This window comes from Suricata suricatta, chromosome 15 (assembly GCF_006229205.1).
Source record: "Suricata suricatta isolate VVHF042 chromosome 15, meerkat_22Aug2017_6uvM2_HiC, whole genome shotgun sequence".
NCBI lineage: Eukaryota > Metazoa > Chordata > Mammalia > Carnivora > Herpestidae > Suricata > Suricata suricatta.
In genome coordinates, this window is record NC_043714.1 from 33364086 (window position 1) to 33390717 (window position 26632).

Here is a 26632-nt window from a genome sequence, read left to right on the forward strand (position 1 = left end):
TCTTCATTCAAGGCGGTAAATTAGATGCTATAGGAAGGACCGAAGAAAGAAAAAAAATCACCAAACCAAATAAACAAACCGGGAAGAATGCAGTTCCCAGGAGCTTAGACATCCGTAAGGAGTAATGGTTGAATTCACATAAAATTATAGATTTTGTCTAAAATGTTGCATGAGTTTGACCATATAACTTATTATTAAAACTGGGAGACTTTTAAAGAGAAAAAGAGGGGTGCAATATTAATAATTATACTGGGGTCATACTCAGAAAAACAAAATGCGAAGAGATAATAGGAGGTTTTAAAGTTGGGGGAGCTTTATCTATTCAGTGAGATCAGGAAAGATGAAGAAGGGAAAGGTAGAAATTCAAAGTAGAGAGAAGAGCATGAGCCAAACTATGGATGAGAGGTGGTAAATATTTGGTTTCAGATATAAAAATATGTGAAAATTTGAAATGCAAATTAAAAAAATATAATTTGAACCGTCTTCTTATAAAATCTTTAATAAAGAATTGATACGATTCAAACTCTAATTTGAGAAGATTGTTCTGTCAGGAATGTGTAGATCAGCTAGAAAAGAAAGAGATTGAATTAGGCAAGAAGATTTGGAAAGAAAGAAGTAAGGAACTGTACCTAGGACAAGACTGTCAAGGAGAAACTAGATGCCAATAATATTGTCAAAGTAGAATTCACAGACCTGGTAAATATCCGCAGGGGGACATCAGAGGCAAAGGGAGAAGGGGAAGACCAAGAATACAAGGTTTTCATGGACATTTAGCCAAGATAATTTAATGCATTAATAGGTTAGATAATTCGAGGGGAAACATGCTTATTTAGAGGGGGAGGAAAGGAATGTTGATGTTTTATATTTAGTAGATTGAACTTGGGAAGCAGAAGAAAAATCCAGATTCGTTTGTTCAGCAAGTGGGTGGAAATTGTCAATATGGATTTTGTAGGACATCATATCCACAAAGCTAAAGGCATGCTTGTGCAGAAGGGACCAGGAGAGGGCACAGAATAAAGAAGGTTAAGAACATACAGTGGGCACCTGGGTGGCTCATTGGTTGAGTATTTGATTTCGGCTCAGGTCGTGATCTCCTGGTGAGAACCCTGAAATCAGGCCCTGCATCAGGTTCACTGCTGTCAGAACTGAGCCTGCTTCAAATCCTCTGTCCTGCTCTCTCTTTGCCCTTCCTCTGCTTACACTCTCAAAAATAAAATTTTTATTTTTCATTTCATTTCATACATATATGAACATATATGTGCACTTATGTAAATTTGCAAGAATTCGTTTAAAAAGTTAGATATGAGAAAGAAAAAGATTTTTAAACCTTAATATGTAGAAGCCAACATGTTCCTGAGGGCTATGAGCTGGTACTATAGCAGGCTCTAGGTATAAAAAAGGAATACAAAATGAATAGGTCCTGCCCTGAAGAAGCAGAAGTATTAATGGCAGAGTAACTATCAGTTTTAAACAATCATTAAAAAGTTTTTAAATGGTTATTTATTTTTGAGAGAGAGAGAAAGAGAGAGCATGAGTGGGGGAGGGGCAGAGAGAGGGAGACACAGAATCCAAAGCAGGCTCCAGGCTCTGAGCTGCCAGCAGTCTCACTGCTTGCTAGAACTCATAATCCATGAGATCATGAGGTGAGCTGAAGTCAGACGCTTACCCAACTGAGCCACCGGGCCACTTAAGAGTATTAAGTCCTCTTAAGAAGTCAAGTAAGATAGGGAATTAGACAAGGTTTAGTTACAAATATATCATTTAAATTTGAAGAAATAGTGGTGAGGGGTGCCACAAAATTGTAAGTAAAGAACATATGAAAGGAGTGAATTATTCTTTTCTTTCTTTTTTTAAAAATTTTTGGTTTTCTTTTTTTTTAACTTTAAAAAATTTTTTTTTATATTTATTTTGATACAAAGAGAGACAGAGCATGAGAGGGGGAGGGGCAGAAAGAGAGAAGGAAACACAGAACCGGAAGCAGGCTCCAGGCTCTGAGCTAGCTGTCAGCACAGAGCCCGACGCAGGGCTCAAACCCACAAACGTGAGATCTGACCTGAGCCCGAAGTCGGAGGCTTAACTGACTGAGCCACCCAGGCGCCCCTACTTTTCTTTCAAAAATAGAACAATTAAGGAGGAGTAGAAGAAAGAAAGAGGGAAGGTGAGGGTAAAAAGGAGAGGAAGAGGTAGAAGGAAAGAAGAGGGGAGAGCTAGTGACACACTGGGGTAGCTAAATGGAGGAAGTGGCAGACAGTATCAAACTGGGTTGAGTTATGCCCATTCAAATACTTGCTATAGGGACGCCTGGGTGGCTCAGTCGGTTGAACATCCAACTTCGATTTGGGTCATGATCTCACGGTTCATGGGTTCAAGCCCCTTGTTGGGCTTTGTGCTGACAGCTAGCTCAGAGCCTGGACCCTGCTTCAGATTCTGTGTCTCCCTCTCTCTCTGACTCTCCCCTTCTCGCTTGCTCTCTCTTAAAAATAAATAAAACATATAAAAAATTAAAACAAAACTTGCTATAAAGGATGTAAAATGTGCAAACATTGCAGTTTACTTCAACAGTATTTATGTTTCTGTAGTGTGCTGGGTGTGTTCTTGAGTTCTCAATAACCATATCTGAATTTTCCCTTTTCTCTACAATATGTCATTCTAATTCGGTCCTTGATATTGGCAACAATCATGCAAGATAGGTCATGTAATAGTGTATTTTAATATTAAATAAATAAATAATATTCAAGAACACACAAAAAAATAAATCTTACGTCAGATCATTGTTTCTAGCTTTTATTTCTCTGATAATAAAAAGGAAGATTTATTCTTCAATTCAACCTGATTATTTATAAGGTTGACAGCCTTATAAAAATAAAGGTTATTTTTTGTATAAACGCCTTCTACAGGTGCATGTGGGGGCCTTGGTCGGTTGCGTTTAACTTCGGCTCAGGTGGTGATCTTGAGGTTTGTGAACTGGAGCCCCGAGTTGGGCTTGCTGCTGTCAACGCAGATCTTCTGTTCCCCCTCTCCCTCACCCCAGCTTACATTTTCTCAAAAATAAATAGAAGATTAAAAATTTTTTTATGTCTTTATTTTGAGAGAGGGAGAGCCAGAGAGTGAGCTAGGAGGAGCAGAGAGAGAGGGAGATACAGAATTCAAAGCAGGCTCCAGGCTCTGAGCTGTCAGCACAGTTCCCAAAGGGGGGCTCGAACCCATGACCGTGAGATCCTGACCTGAGCCAAAGTTGGATACTTAACTGACTAAGCCATCCAGGTGCCCCAAATAAAACATTTTTTAAAAAAGCTTCTACAAATGACAATACACTATATTGTTGCTTGGCTAAACTTGTAGGTTCTTATGTGCTGACGTGTTTCAAAAGGCCAACAATTCTTATCTGTGAGTCTCCCTTTAAACTCTTTGAGATAGATATCCAAATTCCCAGGGATTCACCCTAGAAGCAGATTTCAAAGACAACACAAACAGTTCTCTGTCCCTCTAGTCTACTATTTATTACTTCAATTAAGTCTCTTGTGGTTGTGTTAGTTACCTTGCATCAGAGCGCCTCTTTTTTTTAAGAGCCCCTCTTTTTTTGTCTGGATTAAAATTTATAAGATTAGTTTCTTGGTGCACAGATGCATCTTGATTCTTGCATGAGAGAACACATTTTTCTTCATTCCCAGAGTGCATTCTCATTCTTCCTAAAATTCAGACGACTCTTTGGGACTATTGATATACATTCGATCTGATTTTCAGGAAACTCCGGCGTTAGCACCTGATTTCATGCAAGTATTTGATACTACAAGAGATTTCATAGTTGATCCTATGATCAAGATAATTTAATAAAATGCAGATACGGAAATGTTTATCTTTACCTCTGTTTTCTGTATATCTGTTCTCTATTCTTGATTATTCATAGCCATCCTTGACTATAGCCCTGCCATTAGAACAAAAAAAATATTAAATGAGATTCTGCCAAAGATTTTATGACACAAAAATTAACTCCTCTGATTAGATTTACCTAGACAGTCATGATGTATGACTTTAAACAATAAATTACACTCACCTTTGCATAAAGTAATCTTTATTCTTCTCAAGTTGTGATTAAATTTTAACATAGCTTATATTCATGGGTATTTGCCTGAAATATATCTGATGCAGTAATGCTTCTTGCTCCTGTCCTTGGCCAGTCACATGCATCTAGTTCATTGTTAAACTATTCTCCTATTCATGTGGCCAGTTTAATATATTTGATGATTCAGGCAAACACACAGGAAATTTTGACCTAAATTACTTAAGAATTTTCATTTTCTGTTTCATACTGATTAGGAAGACAGAGATAGTGCAGGCTGCCAATAAATCACAGCCCCATTTAATCATAAATGTATGTATATCATTCATTGAGTAAAACCACAATATCTATGAACTGTTTTCTTTTCTCTTATTTATTGACAGTTTTTTTTAATTACAACACAATGAATTGATGGTAAATACAGAAGATGCAATAGTATAAAAAGCCATTTAACCCTTCCCTAGGTTAAGACACTTACAGCAGACAAAAACTGCCCCACCCAAAATCCCCTCCTCGAATGGAAACAAAATAAATATAAATTAATAAATACGAAACAAATCACTGCACAGCCCTTAACTCTTTGATTGCAGTGGCGCGAACCCGGCTGACGAGTCTAGCTTGTGACACCTGTGTGGGCAAAGGGTGCCGCAGCAGTCAAAGGGTTACGGCATTGTAAACATAAGTACTTTGTGGGAAAGGTCAGTCATGTTAATGGTCCGCAGCGATGAGATTAATAGCATGACCCCTTGACCTTTAATGACGCAACATTATAAGGAGTTGAAGAGATAGTAGCTTGGTGAGCTGTTACATAGACTAGTCAACCGTTTTATTTAACAATGTGCTATGAGGCCTTGTTTTACTAATAAGAGACAACTTGTGAATAATAAACACTGTTCAATGCATCGATCAATAAAATCAATGAAAAAATTAATTTAAGCACCACAAAATTTTGCCTGATTATATCTGACAGTCATAATACACTTTAGCACCATTTATTTAGCCTTATATTTGCACACAAACAAGCTTTGTGTTTGTCAGTAGAAGCTATCTGAAAAAATATATATATATCTATATGCCAGATTTAAGATGTTATAAATGTATAGAATCCTGTGTGGGCAAAAAACCACTAATAACTTGCAAATCTTAAAGCTCATTCAGCAAATAAATGTGTTATTTCTTTCTTTGCACACAGAAGACTACATATTATCAAGAACTTAATGAAGTAGTGTTGAGTGTAATGTGAACAATCCAGAAACTTAGATTTTAATACCCTCTCCAAAACTGAAAATATCATGGGAATTCAAAATCATGGGCAAAGTACTGTCAGCAAACCAAAAGATAATAACCTAAATATTTAATTTCCTAATGTTTCTCCCTGCTTCATATTTCAATGTTATTTAAATAAAGTCTGCATTAATTATATGCATTACATTCTTTTAATTTCCCATAACCACAATATAGAAAGGAAAAATGGTTTTCATAAGAAGCTATAAAATGTCTATTGTTTACCCAAGAGACAACTTTCCCTTGCAGTTGCTTGCATCTCATTCTGGCTCTAAAGACAAATGCATGTGCAATTATTTTTTAATATAGTATATGGTATTTATTTGATAAACTAAATTCATGGGAGCATTTCCCCTTAATCTGTTAAGTATGTATGTATGCATACATACACACACATACATACATACACACACACACTGTGTGTGTATATATATATATATACACACACACACACACACACACACACGCACACTATATACTTCCAAATCTGTATTACCAGATAGCTCATATGGATGGCATAAATTCTGTTCATTATCATACTGATCCACTACCAGAATCAAGATAATGTTAATACAAGTATACAGATTTTAAAACATCTTGAAGATAGGTTACTACACTGACGAAGCAGGCAATTTTCTCAGTATCAATAATTGAATCTTTTAAAAAAACATCAACAGACTATGGACTAATTAGATTTTATGTTTTTGCTAAAAAATTAAGTTTATTAAAAGTTATAGTAGTGTAAATTTGACTTAGTAAACTCCATTTATTTCCTTCCTATAATATAAAAACAAGATATATTTGTTTAAAATTATATACCTAAAAAGAATCTTTCAAGACTTTAAGCCTGAAGCAAATTTTTATGGGTGAGTCTCTAAAACCCCTGAAAATAGAGGTTCACAATCGAAATGCTGATGCAGTCAAAACCAATGCAGCAAAACGCTGCCACTAAAATACCCCTTATTCTTTTATTCGCTCTCTTTATAATATACATGTAATTTATGTAACTTACACATAAAGGGAAATAGACCAAAGAATTGAGGTTTTAGGTATTCATGTACTCATGATGTACCTTAACCAAAACACTATATTATGGTATTTACTTTCCTGTATAATTATTTAAGAAACGTTCTCCAAAAGCAAACTTCCTTAGCTGGCTTATCAACAGACAGCAGCCTTCATACTCAGCATTTCACTTCTCTCGGGGGAATAACTCTAAAGAAGTTAGCATCCAATGTAAGAGATTGGAAGGTGTGTGAAATTGATTGGGACTGTCTTTGTACGAAACTTGTGAAGGAAATTACTGAGGAACAAATCCATATTTTCCAGGCACCATGACTGATGTACAGTGCCGCTCAATTCTGGTTTTCAAATATGAAAAGGAAAAGCAAATCTGTAAAAAAAAAGAAGGGCAAGGAGGAAATGGGCAGGAATGCAAATATAGGCACAGACTGCATAAGACAACACAAAATAGTATATCCCTCCCAACCTTCTGTATTTGGGGGTGACACACAGGAAGCAAACAAATAATTTCAGGATTGGAGGAGCAGAAAAACCAGACACAATCATCCTGGTTTGAAAATCAGATTTGTTTGGAAGTAACAAAGTAACTAAGATTGTGAAATTTCCTATTTATGAACATACAAAAAATAACGTATTCCATGTCAGATACAAAAAAAGTGACAAAAAGAGCAAAAACCTAATTTTACCCAGGCAATAGTATATACTAAAGAGCTGAGAGAAGACAGGTTATAAATAATGTGGCCTCTGTGATGGTATTGTGGTGGTAGCAAAAATTATGACATTGACTTAAGAATTGAATTGTTCATTCAAGGAAACTACGTTTTACCTTCACAACTGGGTTGCCCATGTATAGAGAGGGAGCAAGTTCAAATTGGCATTACAAAAGAACAAATGAAACATGCATTCTATTCTAGTGACTTTGCAAATAGACAGCTCTCACCAGGCTTTATTCATCCATATCTTAGCAAGGCAGGCCAACATAGAAACATGTATTCGGACAGAAGGCGGCAAGTATGAGCAGCACCATCTCCTCGCCTAGGAAAAAGCATCCTACCATCACGCAGTCACATCTCCCCAAAGCTTCATCGTATGGGAGCAGATGTAAAAAGGCCTGTGTCAAAAAGCGTTATGCCTGGGACTCAATCTGGCTACAGACCAAGTGCTACAGATATGTCGGTACTCTGTGTGATATTTTTTCATGGAGAAAAACAAGTGGATAAAATACTCAAGAAACATCTTCGTAAGTCAAAAATTGATCATTTTATTCATGTTCACCATTCTCTTCTGGTTTTTCTATGTGGAAACGAGGGTTAATAACATCTCGCTCTGAAGCTAAGTGGCCTCACATGATACAATTATCATATTCTCATTTTTCTATTTAATTGATTTTCATCTCCCTTCTTAAGGGCATATAAATCCAGCTCTATAGAAGAGCACATGGCAAAGTTATGTAAATCAGCACAACATTCTAGTTTTTATGATGTATTTGTCCTACAATGCCCAGTGTGCCCTTGAATGTAAGACCACACTGACTGAAAACTTAAATACTATCCCCAGTTCAATGTTAGTATAAGATAAATTTTAAGACACACTGCTCTTTAAATTGAAAAGGTATAGAATCTTCAGACATCTTCATAAATAAATGCCTTTCATATGATTTTTATTCTTATGCACTGACCAAGAGTTAACTGGGTATGTCCTCATTTTCCTTAAAGAGCTTGTGAAGTACTAGGTTACAGCATTCGTGGTCTTAGACCCTTACTCCATATGAAGAATTATACATGTGCATCTCTGTCCCATTTTAAGCTCACAAATTATTTAAAAACCAAAGGCTGCTACTTCAGCATTCTACCGGAAAATTGACAAATTTTACAGTATCTATTTTTCACTCAGTTTCTGGGAATTTGTCCGTGTTTGTTCAGATCAGTGTTTGTACTTAGGCTTTAGATACTATTGGTTCAAATTTTAAAGTAGACAGACGTATAACATATTGAAAGAGATATTTGTAATTGACGTTATTCGTTTGACCTGAAATATCTCTGAATAATTTCAAAATGACACAAGTGGGAACAAAAAATGATTTGAGCAGGACAGAAAGACAAAGGTTACGGTTAGAACACTAAGGGAAGCTCTTTGCTACGACGCCGAGTGTTTGTACTGAGGTAAATGCCTATCCCAGAGAAGTGGCCTTCCTCAGGAGATTCTAACATTACATATTCTTCCAATTGAGGTTACTAAACACCTAACTTTTGACATTTTTAGCCTACAAGGCAGTGCATTAGTATCAAATGTGTTTATGCAGGGTGACATCTAGAGACCACTCACTGGTTAATTATATACATGGATATGTCACATACCCATTACTAGTATGAAGGGCCTGAAGTTGCATTTTTCTCTATTTCTAATGCTTGCTAAAGTAAAATTTCCAGTTGTATTAAGGAGTGCTATAGTATGTTTTAATATTTTACAAGACACTCATTTTTCCTTTTCCTCCATTTTCATTATATTTAATATATATAATACTTAATTTTCATATTTATGGTGTGGTGCTATGCCTGGTTGCTGTTTTCTTTATCATGTAAAGTTCTAATTTTTAGTATAAAACTGATAAAACTTTTCTAATGTAGCTATGATTTTCTCTCAGGCAACAGGTAACCTAAAACTTAGATACATATCCTCTGCCAGTTATAACCTGTGGTCACAGGAAGTCAGTATCATGAAGGTGCATGAGATGTAATGAAATGGTTAGATCCTCTAATATTATTGACTTGAAACCTTCCGTGATGTCATATATTGGCTGAGATTGTATTTACAGCTACTTATAAATAGCTTATCTGAATTTAGCATTTTTCCTTTAGACGGCATGTTCCACTTGACGTCTGTAATATTTTGGAATGTGCTCCTGAGAGCATCAAAAATTAAATGAACTCTTTGCTATGTTTACTGAAAAAGATTTCACCATCATCCACAAGGTTGTTTCAGTATGTGTTACAATCTCACAGACTCAATACTATCTGTAAATCACCGCCTTTATTAGTATCTGGAAATAATTCCAAAACTTAAAAAAAAAAAAGATCTTTTCATGACTCATGTGTTAACTCAGTCTACTTGATTATAACATCCATTTCTCATCAGACAGCACATTGGATTTAGTCAATATGGACACATTTTTGTTCTACTGTAAGATTCACAAAGTGTGGGCGTGTATTTGTATCATTCTAGAGATATCAGTATAATATGCAGAACTTTGAAGTATTATATTACTATACCTACGATCCAGTATATACACATCATCCACATATCGGAACTACCAGTGAAGTACGGCAATGTTCCCATCTACCACACTGCGTTTTTAATCACCCACAGAAAGGGAATAAAAATAAGTATATGAAACAAATTGTGTCAATAGAAAAAGATTACAAGCAATCTGACTAGTAAAAGTAACATTTGCTTATTTCAGTAAATCAGTCTCTATCCTTTATTACTTAGTAATTATTTTCTGTAAATTATTACTTAGTAATTTATTACATCTGATTCAGAAAAGCCTTGCCCTCTGATTTATAACAGAAGTTGTCTTTGCTAGTATCATATAATGTTCTCTAATTTATCTATGGTATCTCTGCAGTTGTAAAGAGCCTCTGCATTCACCTGTGTTGATTGCCATGTCTGGAAACACTTTGTTCTAGAAGGAGTCATTAGTTAAATTCACAACCTTCTCTACGGTGTGATGTGGACTTGCTGCTTTACAGGGAACACAGACTGATTGGCTATTTTAATACTTCATTCAGTCCAGTTAATAATATATAGAACAATAATATTTGGCTAAAATTATAAACCATATAGTTCATTTATGTAAGGAACATGATCTTGTTTACATTTGTATCTATATTAAAGAAATGAGAAATAATGAAACAGAAGGAGAATTGTGTTTTGTGATCATGAATGTGTTTTGATTTCAATTTGAGAACTTTCCATGCTATTAGTGATGGTCTGATGAAAAATAGTTGATAGATTGCATGTTTCTATTGATACTGAACTGGTACATTATGCCGTTGACCCATGGAAATTTATTCCACGATGTTTTTGAATCACTATTCTTATGTGCTAGACCAATTGGTCACTCTCCTTTCCACTATTCCAGTAAGATCGAGTTTTTTTCCCCCTAAATCCCAAATGGAAGAGGAGTCAGCAACCATTCTCACAAAGTGCCCTGTTTACAATAAACAAAAAGAATCATGGTGTTTGTGATCATATTGAAATTAATAGTTTCTTATCTCTTATAGTCTCACAGCCTGAAATTGTAACTGTCCTAATAAAGAGAGAAGCTGTATGTGTTTTTTGTTATCACCTAAATCTCATCTCATATTGTAGTAACTATGACCCAACACTTAGCCATGACATTCCCAGAATTCAAGCAGAGTGACAGAGTCCTTCCCTTCTTAATGCTATGATTAGTTTCTAGCCCTTATACCCTATAGTCTTCTGATGGATCAGGATACTGTGACAAATAAGTAAAGAGGCAAAAGATTGCTTCTTCAGTTTCTTTCTCATTTTAGGAAAAAAAATCAATGTTCAATGTAGGTTGATGGAATTCCTCAATGATTTACTCACGTCCCCAAGTGACATAGTCCTCATTTCTACATTTAGCAAAATATAATTTCCAGTCATCTTTTTTCTTGACATCAAGGTCCTGGAAGGATTAAACCCTCCCATAAGCAAACACTGTATAAATGAGCTTATGTATATAGTCCTCCATGCTCAGTAGAAGTGACTAACTCGCTATAATATCAGCATCATCTAGAATGGAAGCACTGAAGTGAAGCTACAGGCCTGATTTTGGTCCTTTCCCCATGCTTTCTTGGCCCTCATGTACATAATCTCTGATATCTTGTCAAAATACAGTTTGCATTACATACTGTTTCACCGTAAAGCCATTCCTCATTTTTAACAGTTCTTTTTTCTTAGCATTATGTTATGCATGTTCAGTTTGTAAGAAATAACAACCTGCTAGTCTTTGCAACATGCCACCCATGATTATAAAATATTTTCCCGAACCAAATCATAAACACATTGTTTAACTGAAAGACATTCTAATTTTCATGCTATGTTGAGTATAAATAGAAATTCAAGGCAGCCCACTATCCATTTCCAAATAAGAATGTGTGTACCTACACTCATTAAAAATCATCTGAAAATGTGTATTATTAGCAAATGAGTAAGAAATTTTCACTAGTATAAAATTCCTGCTTTATAAAAGCCACACTGGCCATTCAAGTATTTTGAGGGTTTTTTTGTTTATCCCCTACAGTTTTATATTTGTACTTAAAATGATGAATTTAGTCTTGAAATTATATTAAAAGAAAATTAAAAGCCGCTTCTACCTATAGGGCATTTTTCGAGTGTGCATGTAAATTGCAAAGTGTCCATCTTCAGATCCATCATCAACGCTCTCTCTCTCTCTCTCTCTCTTCTCCTCTAAGAAAACAGCTCATGCTTACTAGGGTTTTAAAGTACAATTAACACTCCAAAGGAGAAGCAATACCAGATTTCCTTCAGTTTGTGCCAGTTTGCAAGTTAAAGGTCAAAGGGCAAAGACATGGAACAGGACTCTTCAAGGAAAATTTTCACACAAGACAATGTTTAAGTTGTTGTTAATGACAGTCAACAGATCAATAATCAAGTTCAAGGCAAGCTGTTCATTGTTTCAAAAGCTAATCCCCTCAAAAGCTGGCTTTCACACAAAGCCAATGTCTGACTCATGGGGTGCATTCGTTCTGACCATCTCTAATAAGTTCACAGCCCAGTGGCTGTAAAGCCTTTCACTGCAAGAAGCAGCTCCTAAAAATCAATAAAGAGGTCTGTCAGTTGCTGACTTTTCTCTAGGAAAAAAATATTGATACAAACCTGCTCTGCAGGTCACATGAAAATGACAATACTGCTGTTAGGATAAATTACACTCAACAATGAAATGCTTTGGTGGTCTCTTGGCTCTGTCAGTGATCAAATGGATGGCTAAATGCCAGAAGCCACACTAACCCTTTGAGAACTATGGCTGACATGCAGTAGGTAACGTTCTAGAGGATAGTCATGCAATCTCAGAGTCAGTTTAAGTCATTTGTAAAATGGCAATGCTAACTGCATGTACCAAGGCAAATTGAATTTTCATGCAATGGATTTTAAAACAGAAATTCAGTATGTCTAAGAAAAAAAAAAGACTTAGGCTCTTATAATCAGTTCTTCAAAGAAAATTTCACTCTTATGTTTCCTTAATAAAATATCTTTTTATTTGCCAGAAAATTTTTTGGCAAGTAACATCATTTCTGTTTGCTATAAACGCATTTATGTAGTACCGTAAATTGCTTACAAATTACATGGGGGTTATAAGATATCTGTTTTAAAAACCTGAACTTCTTGAACCTGTGCCTGTGTTTACCATTGTCCAGTTCCATAAGTTACCAGATAGCAAGACTGACAAGTCTAAGACTCTGAAAGCTGATCTGATAGTTCTCAAAGGGTTACACCGATGTATTACTAGTGTCACATATCCTTGTAAAATAACTGTCACTTTAAACCACTTTGGAGACATACTGCTTCTTGCTCTGCTTATAATGAATATTTCTGACAGACTCACGGAAGGCCGGGGCAATGGCCTAATACAACTTGGGGAGATTGTCACAATGATGCAGGGGTCAGGTGGCAGGAAGGGGATGAGAAACACTTCAAAAACAATCAAAAGGTCCTGTTTGAATATAGCTATGAGTATAAATGTGATGAAACATTGAGGACGTAGCTGAGAACAGCTGTATAAAACGAAAAATGGATGTATTATTAAGGCTGTTACTATATTGCAGATATTTTGGCCCCTTGTTTGTTGGAAAATGGCTGTCCCAACAGTCTAAAGTCCTGCATGTGTATTCCAGATCTCCCACCTGACAAAAATGAAGTGTGGGAGGCTATCCATAGCGGTCAGAGAACTATCTTCTTTGGAGACAAAGCTGTTTTGGGTCTTCACACTTTCCTGAAAGTTCAATTGTGGGTTTTTTGTTTAACTTTTTTCTTTGCTTTAAAGCAAATTCATGGGTTTTCCATTTTGCTTTTTTCCCCCAGATATGGGCTCAGACTTCAGAAGGAAAATAATATTAGAAACTTTTAAGAAGAATCTTTTCTTCTCTTTTTTCCTCTTCTTTAGTTAATCCTGAAAATTTACTGGGCATTGAGCGTGCAGAGGAAAGGCCTAGAACTGAATGACAAAGAAAGACAAAGGACTGAAGAACGGCAGATACTGTGCATCATGGAAGCTTCCCCATGAGTGTATTTCCACTCATGTGCAGGACCAGCAACCCTCTGGGTTTGAAAGGTCAGCCCTGAATCAGGCTGCCACAAGCCTGCTCCTAGCTAGGAAACAGCATAACAGCTCTTGTCTTGAATCTCAAGTTACCACAAACTCCTGGAAAAGAAAGAAAGAAAAAAAAACCCTACATCACACCCACTCTTGCATAGAGCGTTTACAGTACAGTATGTGGCGGGGTGTTCCTTTCCTCTTGAACTGGAACACAGTGTAAACCAATACAAGGAGACATAAGGCCAAGATGCAGGGAATGACAATAGCTATGGCTTTCACAGTGCTGGCTGTGTTGTCCAGTTTGATGACAATGTCTACATCATCTGGCGGGCTGTGTCCTTCTTTCTCTCTGTCTGTTGGTCCATCACAGCCCATAAAATCCTTGAGGATGGATCTGGGATATCCAGGTTCTACTTTGAGTATCTGGTTGTTGAATTTCCAGTACTCCTTTCCTTTGTAGAAATATGTAAAGCCTAGAGGGGGAAACACACACACATAGGTACTGCTTATTTTGAAAGTGTATAAGTACAGAAAATTTAATTTCGTTGAAATTAGTTTTAAATTTTAATTAGGCTGCTTTGCAAAAGATGCAGGTTAAGGCCCCTCAGTTTTTGTAGGAAGAAGGCATCTTCAGCTCAGCCGTCTATTGAAATGGATGTGGCTGATACACTGCAGGAATTGTGCCCTCTACTGCCTATGGAAAACTTAGCCAAGAGCCAAAATATTTATAGCAGAGTGTAGAAACTTCACTCTGTACACATCTACTCCTAGTCTGGAAAGAAAAGTTGACCCCATTTCTCACTTATAAGGTTGCCATTTCAGAATTACACACCAAGGTGAAACAGCCTTATCATTGAAGCAGTGTTTGCCACAGACCGCTGTGAGGACGCTGCGCACGACGTGATGGGACGGCCTCTCTGTGAAACTCCGCAGGGGAAATTTCTAATCAACATAGTACGGCGAGCAGTTGTGCCTACACAATAGGTCTGCATTTGTCATTTGTACAAGAACTCATAACGATTCGTAGGTCATATAACTATAGAGATGTTTTCCTTTGTCTGCTGGGAATCTTGGTCAGTAAATGAATATTTAGAGTATTTTCTGCACTAACCTTATTTCTGGTCCTAGATCATGTCCTTTTGCTCCTTCACTGTTTGTCCTCTTTGTTTAATATTCTTATTTACTTGTATAGTGAAGAATTAATAAATTAGAGTGTAAATCAATCTACAATTCTATCTTTAACCTATCCAACTAACGTGTTTCATGGGGCAGGAGGTGGTCTGTGGAAGGCTCATGTAACTAGCAATGCATGTGATTTATGTTCCAAAACTTTATGAATGCAGATAATAGACTCTGAAAGCTAGTAACAATCAAGCTACAAATATGTGTGTGTGTGTGTGTCTGTGTCTGTGTGCACACGCATGTGTGTACAAGTGTGTTTAGGGCTGTTCTCTCAATTTTTGTTGTTCTTGTTGGAAAAAATGTTCTTTTCATCCATAGCTTCATCATGTCAAGTTTATTTGTGACTACACTCTTTGGACTTAATTCTTACTTTGAGATAAAATTCAAGAAGTCAAGAAGAAATATTTTAATGTTATAATTAATTTTTTTTCTGGGAGCTTTTGAAATAGTAAGCCTAATAATCACTAATGATAGTTTTTCTTTTTCCTGTATTATTGAACACTTATTATGGAAAAAACACTGTATTTAAAATTCAGCAAATGACATAGTTTAATCCTCATAACCATTCGGTCAGGAGGAATTATGTGCCTACACTTTTAGAGATAAAATAATATGTCCAAATACGAGTGAAAGCAGAATTTAAATCTTGATCTAGTTCTGGAGCCTGAACACTTAATGGTTTTCCTAAAACTGTGTCCTTTAGAGATTTTTTTAAAACAAATCCTTCTTGATTAAGCATCACAGGTTGTGAGAGGTAACACCAGGCAACAAAACACTCTGACACCTTTCAAAAAATTCATCTTGGATAAACCAGCACTTCAGGTCACTTCATTTTGGAAATCATTCTGTTCAGTGCCATAAAAATCTGCTGTTGCTTGTAGTTTCGAAGGGCAGTTTTGCAATCAGAGTAACTTGCCAAGTGAAAGCAGGTGTATGTAGATTCAAATACTTCAGCAGGGAGCTGGTATTTGATCACACTAATGAAATCCAATGTAATTACTCAACAAGCTTGGATGAAGAAATGTTGAAGACTTGCCAAATAAGAGTGCATTAGACAATCACTGTTGAATAATGGCATTGATTTAGAATTAAACAGACCTTCAAAACAGGTGAACATACTTCTTATATTTATAAACTGGAAACCAACAGCTGGAAGTGTCCTCATCTTTAATATTTAGTCAAAGCTAATTACTGTGAACCTACTGGGTAGCATGCAAAAGTTTGGAAGTTTCCATTTTTATATTAATGCAGCCAAATCTTATAGTAGCACACTCCATATAGAGGAGTAGGATTATAGTTTGCTGAATATATTTGTTATGAGGTAACACATCTAGTCCATAGAATGTAAATAACAAAAGTACTTGAAAAGAAATGGCCTGAAATTATGGTAATAGAAATCTGTTAAACCTTGATCCCACAATATTCATCTCATTCAATAATGTAGGTCTGGTTTTGTTCTTCCACTTACGAAATAGTATTTGGTTGAAGAAATATTGATGCACTCACTTTTTTTCCTTTTTAAGAATAGCTTTGATGTTTTACTGTTGTAGATGTTATGCTTACTAAGAATAGCAACTGCAGATGAGTTCTTACCCAAATTACCATTTTTTGAGAAATTCTGAGAAAGAATTCAGTGGGACTGTAGTATATTATGTGACGGCTTTTTCTTTTCCCATACTTGACTGGATTTTATGGTGACTTTTCTATTGCTTAGTCCTAAAATATAATGAGACATTGTCCACCATAATTGTCTTGTTCTAACTTAGTAGATGTTCCTGGATGACAGTGTCTATGTGTTCTCCGTTTTCCATTCCGATATACTCATTAGGAAGAAGTTAATTAGTGTTTAATAAATGTGAATGAATAAACTGAATCTTGTGGAAATATATGTTTGGATTTCACTTGTATATTTTAACAGAGTGAGAATGGGGAGTAGGGTCTATTGGAAATCAACAGAATAAAAGTCAGGCAAAAGCAGGGCTGCAATCAGCAAAATGAAATGCAACAGTTTAAAAGTAGAATCTTGTATTTACCTTAGAAGTGCATTTTCTCAGGAGAAATATAGAATACCTAGGTGGTATGCCTTGATGGCAGTTAACATGGAAACAATTTGAAGGAGAGATAATTCAGTGATTCTTTACTAAAATTTACGTATGTTTTAAAAAACTTGTTCTTGCTTAAAACATGGTCGAATAATGAATGCTAAGAAGAAATCATTCCACTATATTCGGCCTGAGTCAGATCTCATTTAGACTGCTGTATTTTCAGAGACTAAAAGTAAAGAGGAAAATGAGAAAACTGTTAAGATGGTTACAGGTGAAAACCAGGAGGATGGTGGCCCAGGAAGCTACATTCTGAGAAAGCCTGGATTAGTCTAGTAGGGCAAGATGAAAAATTTAGCCAGACGTGACAGATAATCAGTTACCTTAATGATATCATGTAGAGAGTGGTGTTAAATTTTCCTCTTTGGAGATAGTACATTATAGCACATTCCGAGGGGCTAGGATGTTCTAGTTTTAAATCTCAAATATGTAATCTTACCTTTCTTATGATCATGAATAAGTTACACTAGCTGATGCCAGTTTCTTCATTAATAAATAATAATTACATAAAAAGTTATTTATGTTGGACAATTAAATTAGATAATAAATTTATATAGCACAACTGATACATGATAGGCATTCAATCCATAGCACCACGTATTCATATTTCATTGATAAAAATGGCAGAATTAATACTAGCATGTACATAGGGAGGCACATTCCACCTTAATATAAAAGTATTCTTCAAAAATCTATAGCTGAATTGCTGAATCTGTAGACTCCTTTTTTATGACTACCACTAGGAGAGGATTCCAAGGAACAAACTGCTGCGTTGATGGAAGGATAAGCCAGAGAAAACATTCAGCGTTCTGTCATCTCTAACTTTATGACCATGTGCATAGTCTATGACCATGTGCATAGACTTAAGGGCAATTACTTTGAGTCAAGCTATAAATACAAATTTGTTTACTTAATAATTTGAATTTTCATCTTTTATGCACAAACTTAAAGGAAGAAATGGTGTAGAGTATGAATTTAAGGTAAGAAGCTACAAGCATGGAATCTGTACATAATAGAAAGTGGAGACTTTGCTATTGATAGACCAAGGCCTTCCTGATGACTTGGTATTGCCATTGTACAGAACAAGTTTTCCAGACAAATGAGATGTTTCCTCTATACGATGAATTTTTGGAGTAATGGGAGGGATAAAATTAATTTATGTAATTAAGATTTATTGAATGTTTACTATGTGACTGTCTTCAAAGAGTTTACATTAGAATGATAATGAGCATATAAGCTAATTACTGTAATATGAGATTTTGAGTGCAAGGGTTTGGGTATACACCTTCCTTGTGACCAGCTCCTTTCCTATATATGTCTGTTATTAACTTTATAGTAATTTTAATAGAAAAATAGGGAAGGTTACTTTGAAGGTATCTACACCCTTCATTTTTTAAATATTGTCTTTATTTTTTTCTCATAAACTAAAATAAGCTGAGGTTAAAAAAACATCTGAAGCGTAATATTAAGCATAAATTTAGAGAGGAAAGTTCACATAAATATATTATAGCCCTAGTATGGTACTTTCTAATGATTTAATTTAACATAATGAAAAACTAGAATTCATTATTAAAATATTTAGTAAACTCATGAAATATACAATGCATATGCTACCTACCATTTTCTTTGTGCACAAAGGCTCCTTGAGGAGATTCAGGGATACCTTTCCAGACAGTGATTGGTTTGGGATAGCCAGGATCCATGGTCTTCATTTCTTCACTATATCTCCAATACCTAGAACGGATAATAACAAAAACAACAAAAAACAAAACACACGCATGGAGAACGAAATTATGCATATGCAGTAATAGCTAATATTCATTAAATCCTTGCTGTATGCTATCTGTTAATGATTTGCTGAACTCATTAAAAACACTATAAAGACATTGGATACAAAGAACATTCATTCTGCTGCCTATCTTGCACATGTTAAAAGTGGGTATTATTATTATTGTATATTTATTCTGTCTGCTAAAATTAATTTAAAAATTCTAGCTAAGTATATCGTGCTTGCTAAATATATTTCCAATTCAAAAGGGTATCACCAACCTAAGGATAAATGTGAGGTTTTCATGATTTTTGAAAAATTTTTCTTAGGCAGCAGAACACTTTTAATTATTTATTTGTTTGTTTGTTTTTGGAAACATCTTAAGCAGAATCTTGATTCATTCCACATTCATTTATTCCGTTAACAAATATTTATGGAGTACCTATTATGTCCTGGCATATTGTGGGCACCAGAGCGATATAACTTTGAACAAAACAGACATGCCCAGCTTTCATGAGTCTTACCTTTTAGGTACATACAGGTTATAGGCAATAAAACAATGTATTAACAAATACATACTCTAATAGGAGGTGGTATGATTTAGAAAACAAGCAGATAAAGTTAGCTAGGAATATGGGGAAGCCATTTTAATGAGTGAACAGGGAGGTCCTTCCTTTATCAGACATTTGAGCAGAAAGCAGAAAGAAGTGAGGCACAACACATACAGTTTTTGGGAGAAGAACATCCCAGGTGGAGGAGCTAGTTATTGAAAGTTACTGTGGCAGGCACAAATTTGGAGCACTTAGGCATCCACAAGGAGGCTAGGGTGACTAGAATTGAGCTGGCAAATGGATGAAAAGGTCAGAGTGGGAATCAGAATCTAAGATTAGATAGACCTTTATGCTACAGCAAAGCTTCTGGTTTTCTTTCTTCTAAAGGATATTTGGGGCCAGCACATATTTTGAGCAGAGGAGTTTCAAGACCTGGCTTATTTTTTAAAGGAAAATGCTGGGTGTTTTGAGTTAAATAGACTTAAGGAGGTAAAAGAAACAGGAATCCCCATTAGGAGGTCACTGCAACAATCCCTGGACTGGAATATAAGCTGTAGAGTTGATGATAATTTAAAAGGTTGGATGTATTTTGAAGGGAAATCCTAAAGAGCTTACTAATGGGTTGAATGCAAGAGGTGAGAGAAGGAAGTTGAACATAACTCAAGAATCTGGGGCCTGAACATATGGAAGATCTTCACTAAGATCAGGATGGGGGAAGGTAAGCTGGGCTGGTGATTTTGGTCTTAGACATGTTAAATTCAGGTGCCTGCTAGACATCAAAGTGGAGTTGCTGAAGAAGCAGTTGGGTATATGAGGGTAGACTTTAAGGCAGGTCTTGACTGGAGTCCTCAAGGGATAGATAGGAAAACAGATCAAAGGAAAGCTCGCCAAGAGTCAGAACTCTCTGATCCCCATGCCTTCACACGGTGGCCATTCAGCCACTTTTACAGAATCACTAGACATCCCCAAAACAAACTGTAACCAGCCCGACTGGGGATCATTCATAATTGTTTATATGTTTTAAGAGTCAAATGAGTATATGTCTTGAATATTCAAGAGGAATGACAAAAACGGGTGAAGCCATTGGCAGTTCCCAGTCTACTTCACATTTTAGGGCAGGCATAGGTTCGATGCATTATCTCGTTTAATCACGACAAACCCATCATATAGTCATCATTGTCCCCTTTTAAGAGACAAAAATTCTTTTTTTAACATTTATTTATTTTTGAGAGACAGAGACAGAACATGAACAGGAGAGGGACAGAGAGAGAGAGAGACACATAATCTAAAGCAGACTCCAGGCTGAGCTGTCAGCACAAAGCCCGATGCAGGGCTGGAACCCACAAACCATTGGATCCTGACCTGAGCCGAAGTCGGATGCTCAGCCAACTGAGCCACCCAGGTGCCCCTAAGAGATGAAAATTCTAAGAGGACAGTAAGGGATAGATTTATCACGAATTTGGTTTGTGTTAAAATTTCTTCCTCTTTCCTCTATGCACACCAAATATGTTTTCCAAATTTAAATTTATTTGACAACCTTTGCCTTTTATTCCCCACTAAATATCTCTTTCCATCTGCTAAAGTTAATGTTTTACCAACACAGGCTTGGGAAGTGATTAAGGCATTATCTCAGGATTAGGCATTTTGGCTGGAATCAAGGGGAAAAAAAGCATTTCCTGGTCTTTTCTGGATATTTTCTTATTCTAGGCCTGTGGAAGACTCTTTATCTATTGAGTTTTGGAGTTTTATACATAAAGTTTTGCTATTGTTCCCTAGAAACATCCATTCAAGTAACATCTGAAATTTTAGCAATTCCTCCACTCTCAATGTTTACATGGAAAAGAGAAAAAGATTGTTTCACAAGTATTTCAATAAGTAAACCACAAGGCAGATTTTATCCAAAGAGGGAAATACCCTGTTACAGATATTTATCACAGATTCTCATCAAAAGAAGACGAGAAGAGATCTGATAGCAAGATCAGGAAAAGCCTCATGAAGAAGACTGAGCTAATATAATGGTGCCTGGGCCTATTTTTCTGAAGACAAGAAGGCAGAATCATTAGCGTATTGTTATACCAATTGTGAAGTATATTTTCTTTCACATTTAGTTCACGGGAACACCTGCTTTAAAAATATTGCTGAATATTTCTTTCTCAGAATATTCTATGATGAATATAGAATGGATGGTGGGTTAAATTTCAAGATATCCTCTCTTAAGTAAATATTTCAGTGGGGTTTACAATAGTCACATATGTCACCTGGTTCCTGCACGTGACCATACAGTCTCTCAGGGGTACGTGGGTGGCTCTGTCAGTTAAGAGTTCGACTCTTGATTTTGGCTCAGATCATGATCACAGGGTTTGTGAGATGGAGCCCCATGTGAGGCTCTGTGCTGGCAGGGAAGAGGCCATTGGGAATACTCTGTCTCCTCTTTCTGCCCTTGCCCCACTCATGGGCATGCTCTCTCTCTCTCTCTCTCTCAAAATAAATAAATAAACATTTTTTTAAAAAAAGCAAACCTCTCATAGAGAACTAGTCAACTGCTTCATTTTCATGATTCTAAGGAACATTTTTTTTGCATTTTACATCTCTAAATAACGTACTTTACAGTAGATATTGCTTCTAAATTTACTTGGCAGGGATTTTCCTTACATGATAGATCAAATAATGACTTACTTATAATGCATGTCATTTTTAGATATAAACTACAACTTAAAGTAAGTTTTTCAATATTGCTAAGCCAGAGGTTTAGAACAATTAGAAATCCTGGGGATAAAGGTATCACATCCTATGTGTGACTTAAGAAAGATTAACTGCATACTTAGAAACCAGGTTTGTTCTCTGAGAAGTAGTTATAGTGATGTTTTTATAGCAATACCAATAACTTGTATAGGTTTGTGTAGCTATAAATAAATTTATACACATACATTAATTATTTTATTTCATATAAATCCCTCAGCAATCTTTTATATTGCATATTACAGTGCTTTCTAAGATGATTTCCTAAGCATAGATTTAGTATGTGTGGTCACTCAACTCAGTTAAAAGATAATGATTTAGTCGTATTTTCTCTTTTGAAATGTTGCAGAGTTGAAACTCTAATACTCTCAGCTTCGTAGTTTTTTTTTTTAATTTTTTAAATGTTTCTTTATTTTTGAGAGACAGAGAGATAGAGTGTGAGCAGGGGAGGAGCAGAGAGAGAAGGAGACACAGAATCTGAAGCAGACTCCAGGCTCTGAGCTGTCAGCACAGAGCCCGACGCGGGGCTCGAACCTACGAACCATGAGATCATGACCTGAGCTGAATCCAGGCCACTTAACTGACTGAGCCACCCAGGCGCCCTCAGCTTCGTAGTTTAGCATGTTAGTGTTATTGTTTCCCTTGGGCATAGTATTCTTACTTTCAGTACACTCTCAAACTCTTAACATACTTATGTGTGATTTTCCTTCTTCCCTCCTGCTGTTTACTCATAGATCCATTTACTCACCAACACTTTTTTGAGCATTTATATAATATGCCAAAAACATAATGTTCATAGAGATCACAATTTCAAGAAAATATTAATGCTTGTGAATTTTATTACTGTCTCTTGCAGGAACATAATTCTAGTATGTATTTATCAGAATAAAAGCATTTTCTCCCTTTCATCACTAGCAGATAATGCAAAATTATAACTTGGGATCATTTCACTATCTTTGAAACACTCAGTGTAGGCTTGGACTCTTAGGTTATTTGCTATGTGGCAGTTTTAAAAGATATCCAGTAAACCTGAATGTGATTAGAATCATTTAACTATATTCAGAGCTGTCTTTTTTTTAAATGTTTAATATTTATTTTTGATACAGAGAGCATGAGAGGGGGGGGGGCAGAGAGAGAAGGAGACACAGAACTGAAAGCAGGCTCCAGGCTCTGAGCTAGCCGTCAGCACAGAGCCCGATGCGGGGCTCGAACCCACGAACGTGAGATCTGACCTGAGCCGAGGTCAGAGGCTTAACCGACTGAGCCACCCAGGAGCCCCTATTCAGAGCTGTCTTAAGGAGGTGCTGAACCTTATTCATAAATACAAGTTTGCATCTTAATTTCCAACATATTTGAACGTATTTCAGCATGAACATAAAGGTCATTGCACTGATGTTTTTTTCCCTGAAAAATAATTTATGGGTTCCCTGAGAAGCATATTAACATATCTAGTTGAAACCTGGGTAAAAACTATTTGGGGGTTTACAACTTAGGTATTATAATGGGAAAAATTGGAATTTTGTGCAGGAAGGTCAGCAAATGATAAAATCTATTATAAGTGAAATGTATAGTTTTTTTCTTTGAATACATCAGTTATCTCTAATGTAGAATTATGACTTTACATTGCTGATTCTTTGGGAAAGCTTTGCAAATCAATGCTTCAAAATAAATTATGATTAGAAATGAGATTTATTCATTTCATCTGACTTAATCATGGGTCACATCCGTAAGAGACAAAAGTTGTCCATGTAATAATAATAATAATTGTCTCATCTATACTCCAGAGTTAAGACTACTCGCTTCTCTTAAGTTACACAGAATACAGCAGCCCTTCTTTTTTCATACCCAAATAATTACCCAATGTCCCCCTCTTCAGAGACATTCTTAGTGATGCAACGGAATTGGGGATATCAACTTATACTGTGTTAGATGAGGAACTGTATTGAGGAATACTTCACACACACAAGTTAAGCTGGAGGAAATAAATGTTTTTCTGTTTGACTATTAGGGGGTGATAATAGTAAAGGCCAAAGTGGATCTAAATTTTGTCTTTCTTTGAAAATATCTTAAAGTAGTTGAAAGTTCTGCTTAGAATGAAGTACGGCCATAGGGTATGTATCTGTGAGAAGATGCTAAGAGATAATTTAGAAACATAGCCTTTTAGAGTTAAATGCTATGTGGATCAAAATGTATCCAAGTATCAAATTAGAGTGTATTTAGAAAAGGGCAAGTAGGAATCTGAGGAACTGAGTTCCAAACTGTCTGTGAAACAGTGAAATAGTGGAGATTTTAATCTGACTTTACAGATCTGTTTAAAGAGCCATCATTTCAACTATTCATCTTTAGCTATCTGAACACTTAGGAGATTTGAGGTAGGCCCCTGCTTTCAATACAAGTTATGTCAATCATTCTCCAATGTGTATCTCAGACTGACCTTTCCTCTGAGGCAAATTCAAATTATCCAAGTACTACTTAATTCCTCCCATTGGTGTGTGAAACAGGCATCTCAATTTAAATATGCACATTTCAATCTTTTAATCCCCTTCCCCCAATATTCCTTTCCTGGTCTGCTCTATCTCCAGAAATGGCACCGTCCATTCAACTTTGAGGTGAAAAACCTAGAAGTTATCTTTAATTTGCTTTTTTTTTATCATCCCTAAAATCCAAGCCATAAGACGTGTTCTAATCGCGTTCAAAATATATCCTGTACCCTCTCCTTTTGCTCCGTCTCCACTGCTACGGTCATAGCCTCCAGTATGACTCCAGCAGGCTCCCCGTGACCTTTTTGCTTCCGCTCTGGAAGCCCAGTCTTCACTCAGAAGCCACAGGGAAGTCTGTGAATACACACCAGATCATCTCACTTTCCTGCTGAAAATACCTTCAATACCTTTCCACTGTACTAGAATAAAATCCAACACATTTGTCATGGTCTACAGGGCTCCATATAATCTGGTCTCTGCTTACATATTTGACTTCCTTTACCAATTAACTCTATGTTCTAGCCACAGAGTTTTATCGGATTTAAACATTCTATTATTGCACTACTATGCCATCCACCTACAACCTATCGTTCCAGCTTCCTGTGGCTGAAACTTCACCCATCCGATGCCTCACTCTTGTGTCCCCTTCATAAGCAAGGCCTCTGAATTCTATACTAATTTTCTGAACACTCCTGCCCACCCATGAGTCTCTATCACATTATCATTTTGCTTTATTTCTTTGTAGCATTTCTCAATGTTAAAGGATTCGGCTCATTTACTTGTTTACTGCTTACTATTGCCTCTTTTAATAGAAGCTAAGTGCCACAGGAGCAGAAGCCTTGTGATCCTTTCTAACACATGTCACATCATATTTGCTCAAAACATTGTTTTGAATAAATGAATGAGAGCTATGCCAGGACTGCTATAGAAACCTTAAGGAAGTTTCCTTAAAGAAACTTCTAGTTCCTTAAGGAATTAGAGTTGTTGAAAATGGAAAAGTCTGTTTCATAGCCATACCGTCACCATAGGCAGTAGAGTTAGAGGAGGATGAATTCTTGTGGAGTGTAACTGTGTCTACGCACTGGCAGGACATGAAAACAAGATGTGGGGCTGGCATACGGGAGCACTTGGACCAAATCTAATTTAAAGCTGTGCTTTGTAAGGGGCACCTAGGCGACTCAGTCGGTTAAGCTGTGTGCTTTGTTTGTGTGGCCAATTAAATAAGTGACTCTGATTTTGAGTGCCTTTCTGGAGTACTCTTCCTTCCAGCTCACCACAGTACCTATCACTCCTTACTATTCCTTACATACTATTGCTTACCCAGTAGGATATACAATATCTGCCTGGCCCCCTAAAGCAGCTGAGTTTTTTATACCTGGACTAGATGATCCCTAAAATCTCCTTCTCCCCTTAGCCTCAGAGAAATAGAAACCCATCAATCAACAGCCATCCATCCTTTCTGCTTCAGAAGGATAGCAGTGAGAGAAGAGGGAGAAGTGAGTAAGGACAAAGCAATTTTCATTCAGTGTTTTCGCTCAAAAATATACATGGGAAATAAACAAAATGTTAAAAAATTGATAAGTATTAAAAATATGCAGTCTATAAGGAAGACTCACTGATTCTTATATAAAAGTGACAACCTGTTGTTCATATGTTTCAATCATGTAGTTTAATGTCTTATCAATCTAATTTTAATCTAGAATGAATGTACTGATAACTTGCGATTTTGGAATTATAGAATTATATGAAGTCATCTGCTTATAAACCACCTACGACTCAGGAAGTCTTACAGAAGATCATGCACATGGAAATTAATTGGATTCTTGCTTATAAATATTAAAACAAGTTTTTAATGTTTATTTATTTTTGAGAGAGAGAAACAGAGCATGAGTGGGGGAGAGGCAGAGAGAGAGAGAGGGAGACACAGAATCTAAAGCAGGCTCCAGGCTCTGAAATGTCGAACTTGTGAACCCCAAAATTGTGACCTGACCCAAAGTCAGGTGCTTAACTGAGTGAGCCTCCAGGAGCACCAACTTATAAATATTTTTTAAACCTAAAAAACTAGTTATTTAGGCAGAACTTAAAGTATTTCTCTACATTT

General features: G+C 36.2%; 1 protein-coding gene across 1 annotated transcript in view; it reads right to left on the bottom strand.

The window, feature by feature from the left end:
* Positions 1-13847: 13847 nt before the first annotated feature.
* Positions 13848-26632, bottom strand: part of MMP16 (matrix metallopeptidase 16) — a 259044-nt gene continuing 246259 nt past the window's right edge. Inside the window, exons 9-10 of the mRNA XM_029923828.1 lie at positions 18612-18727; positions 13848-14182 (exon numbers count right to left, since the gene is read on the bottom strand). Of these exons, the coding sequence (XP_029779688.1) occupies positions 13848-14182; positions 18612-18727 (451 nt within the window). The remainder of the gene's footprint in view (positions 14183-18611; positions 18728-26632) is intronic.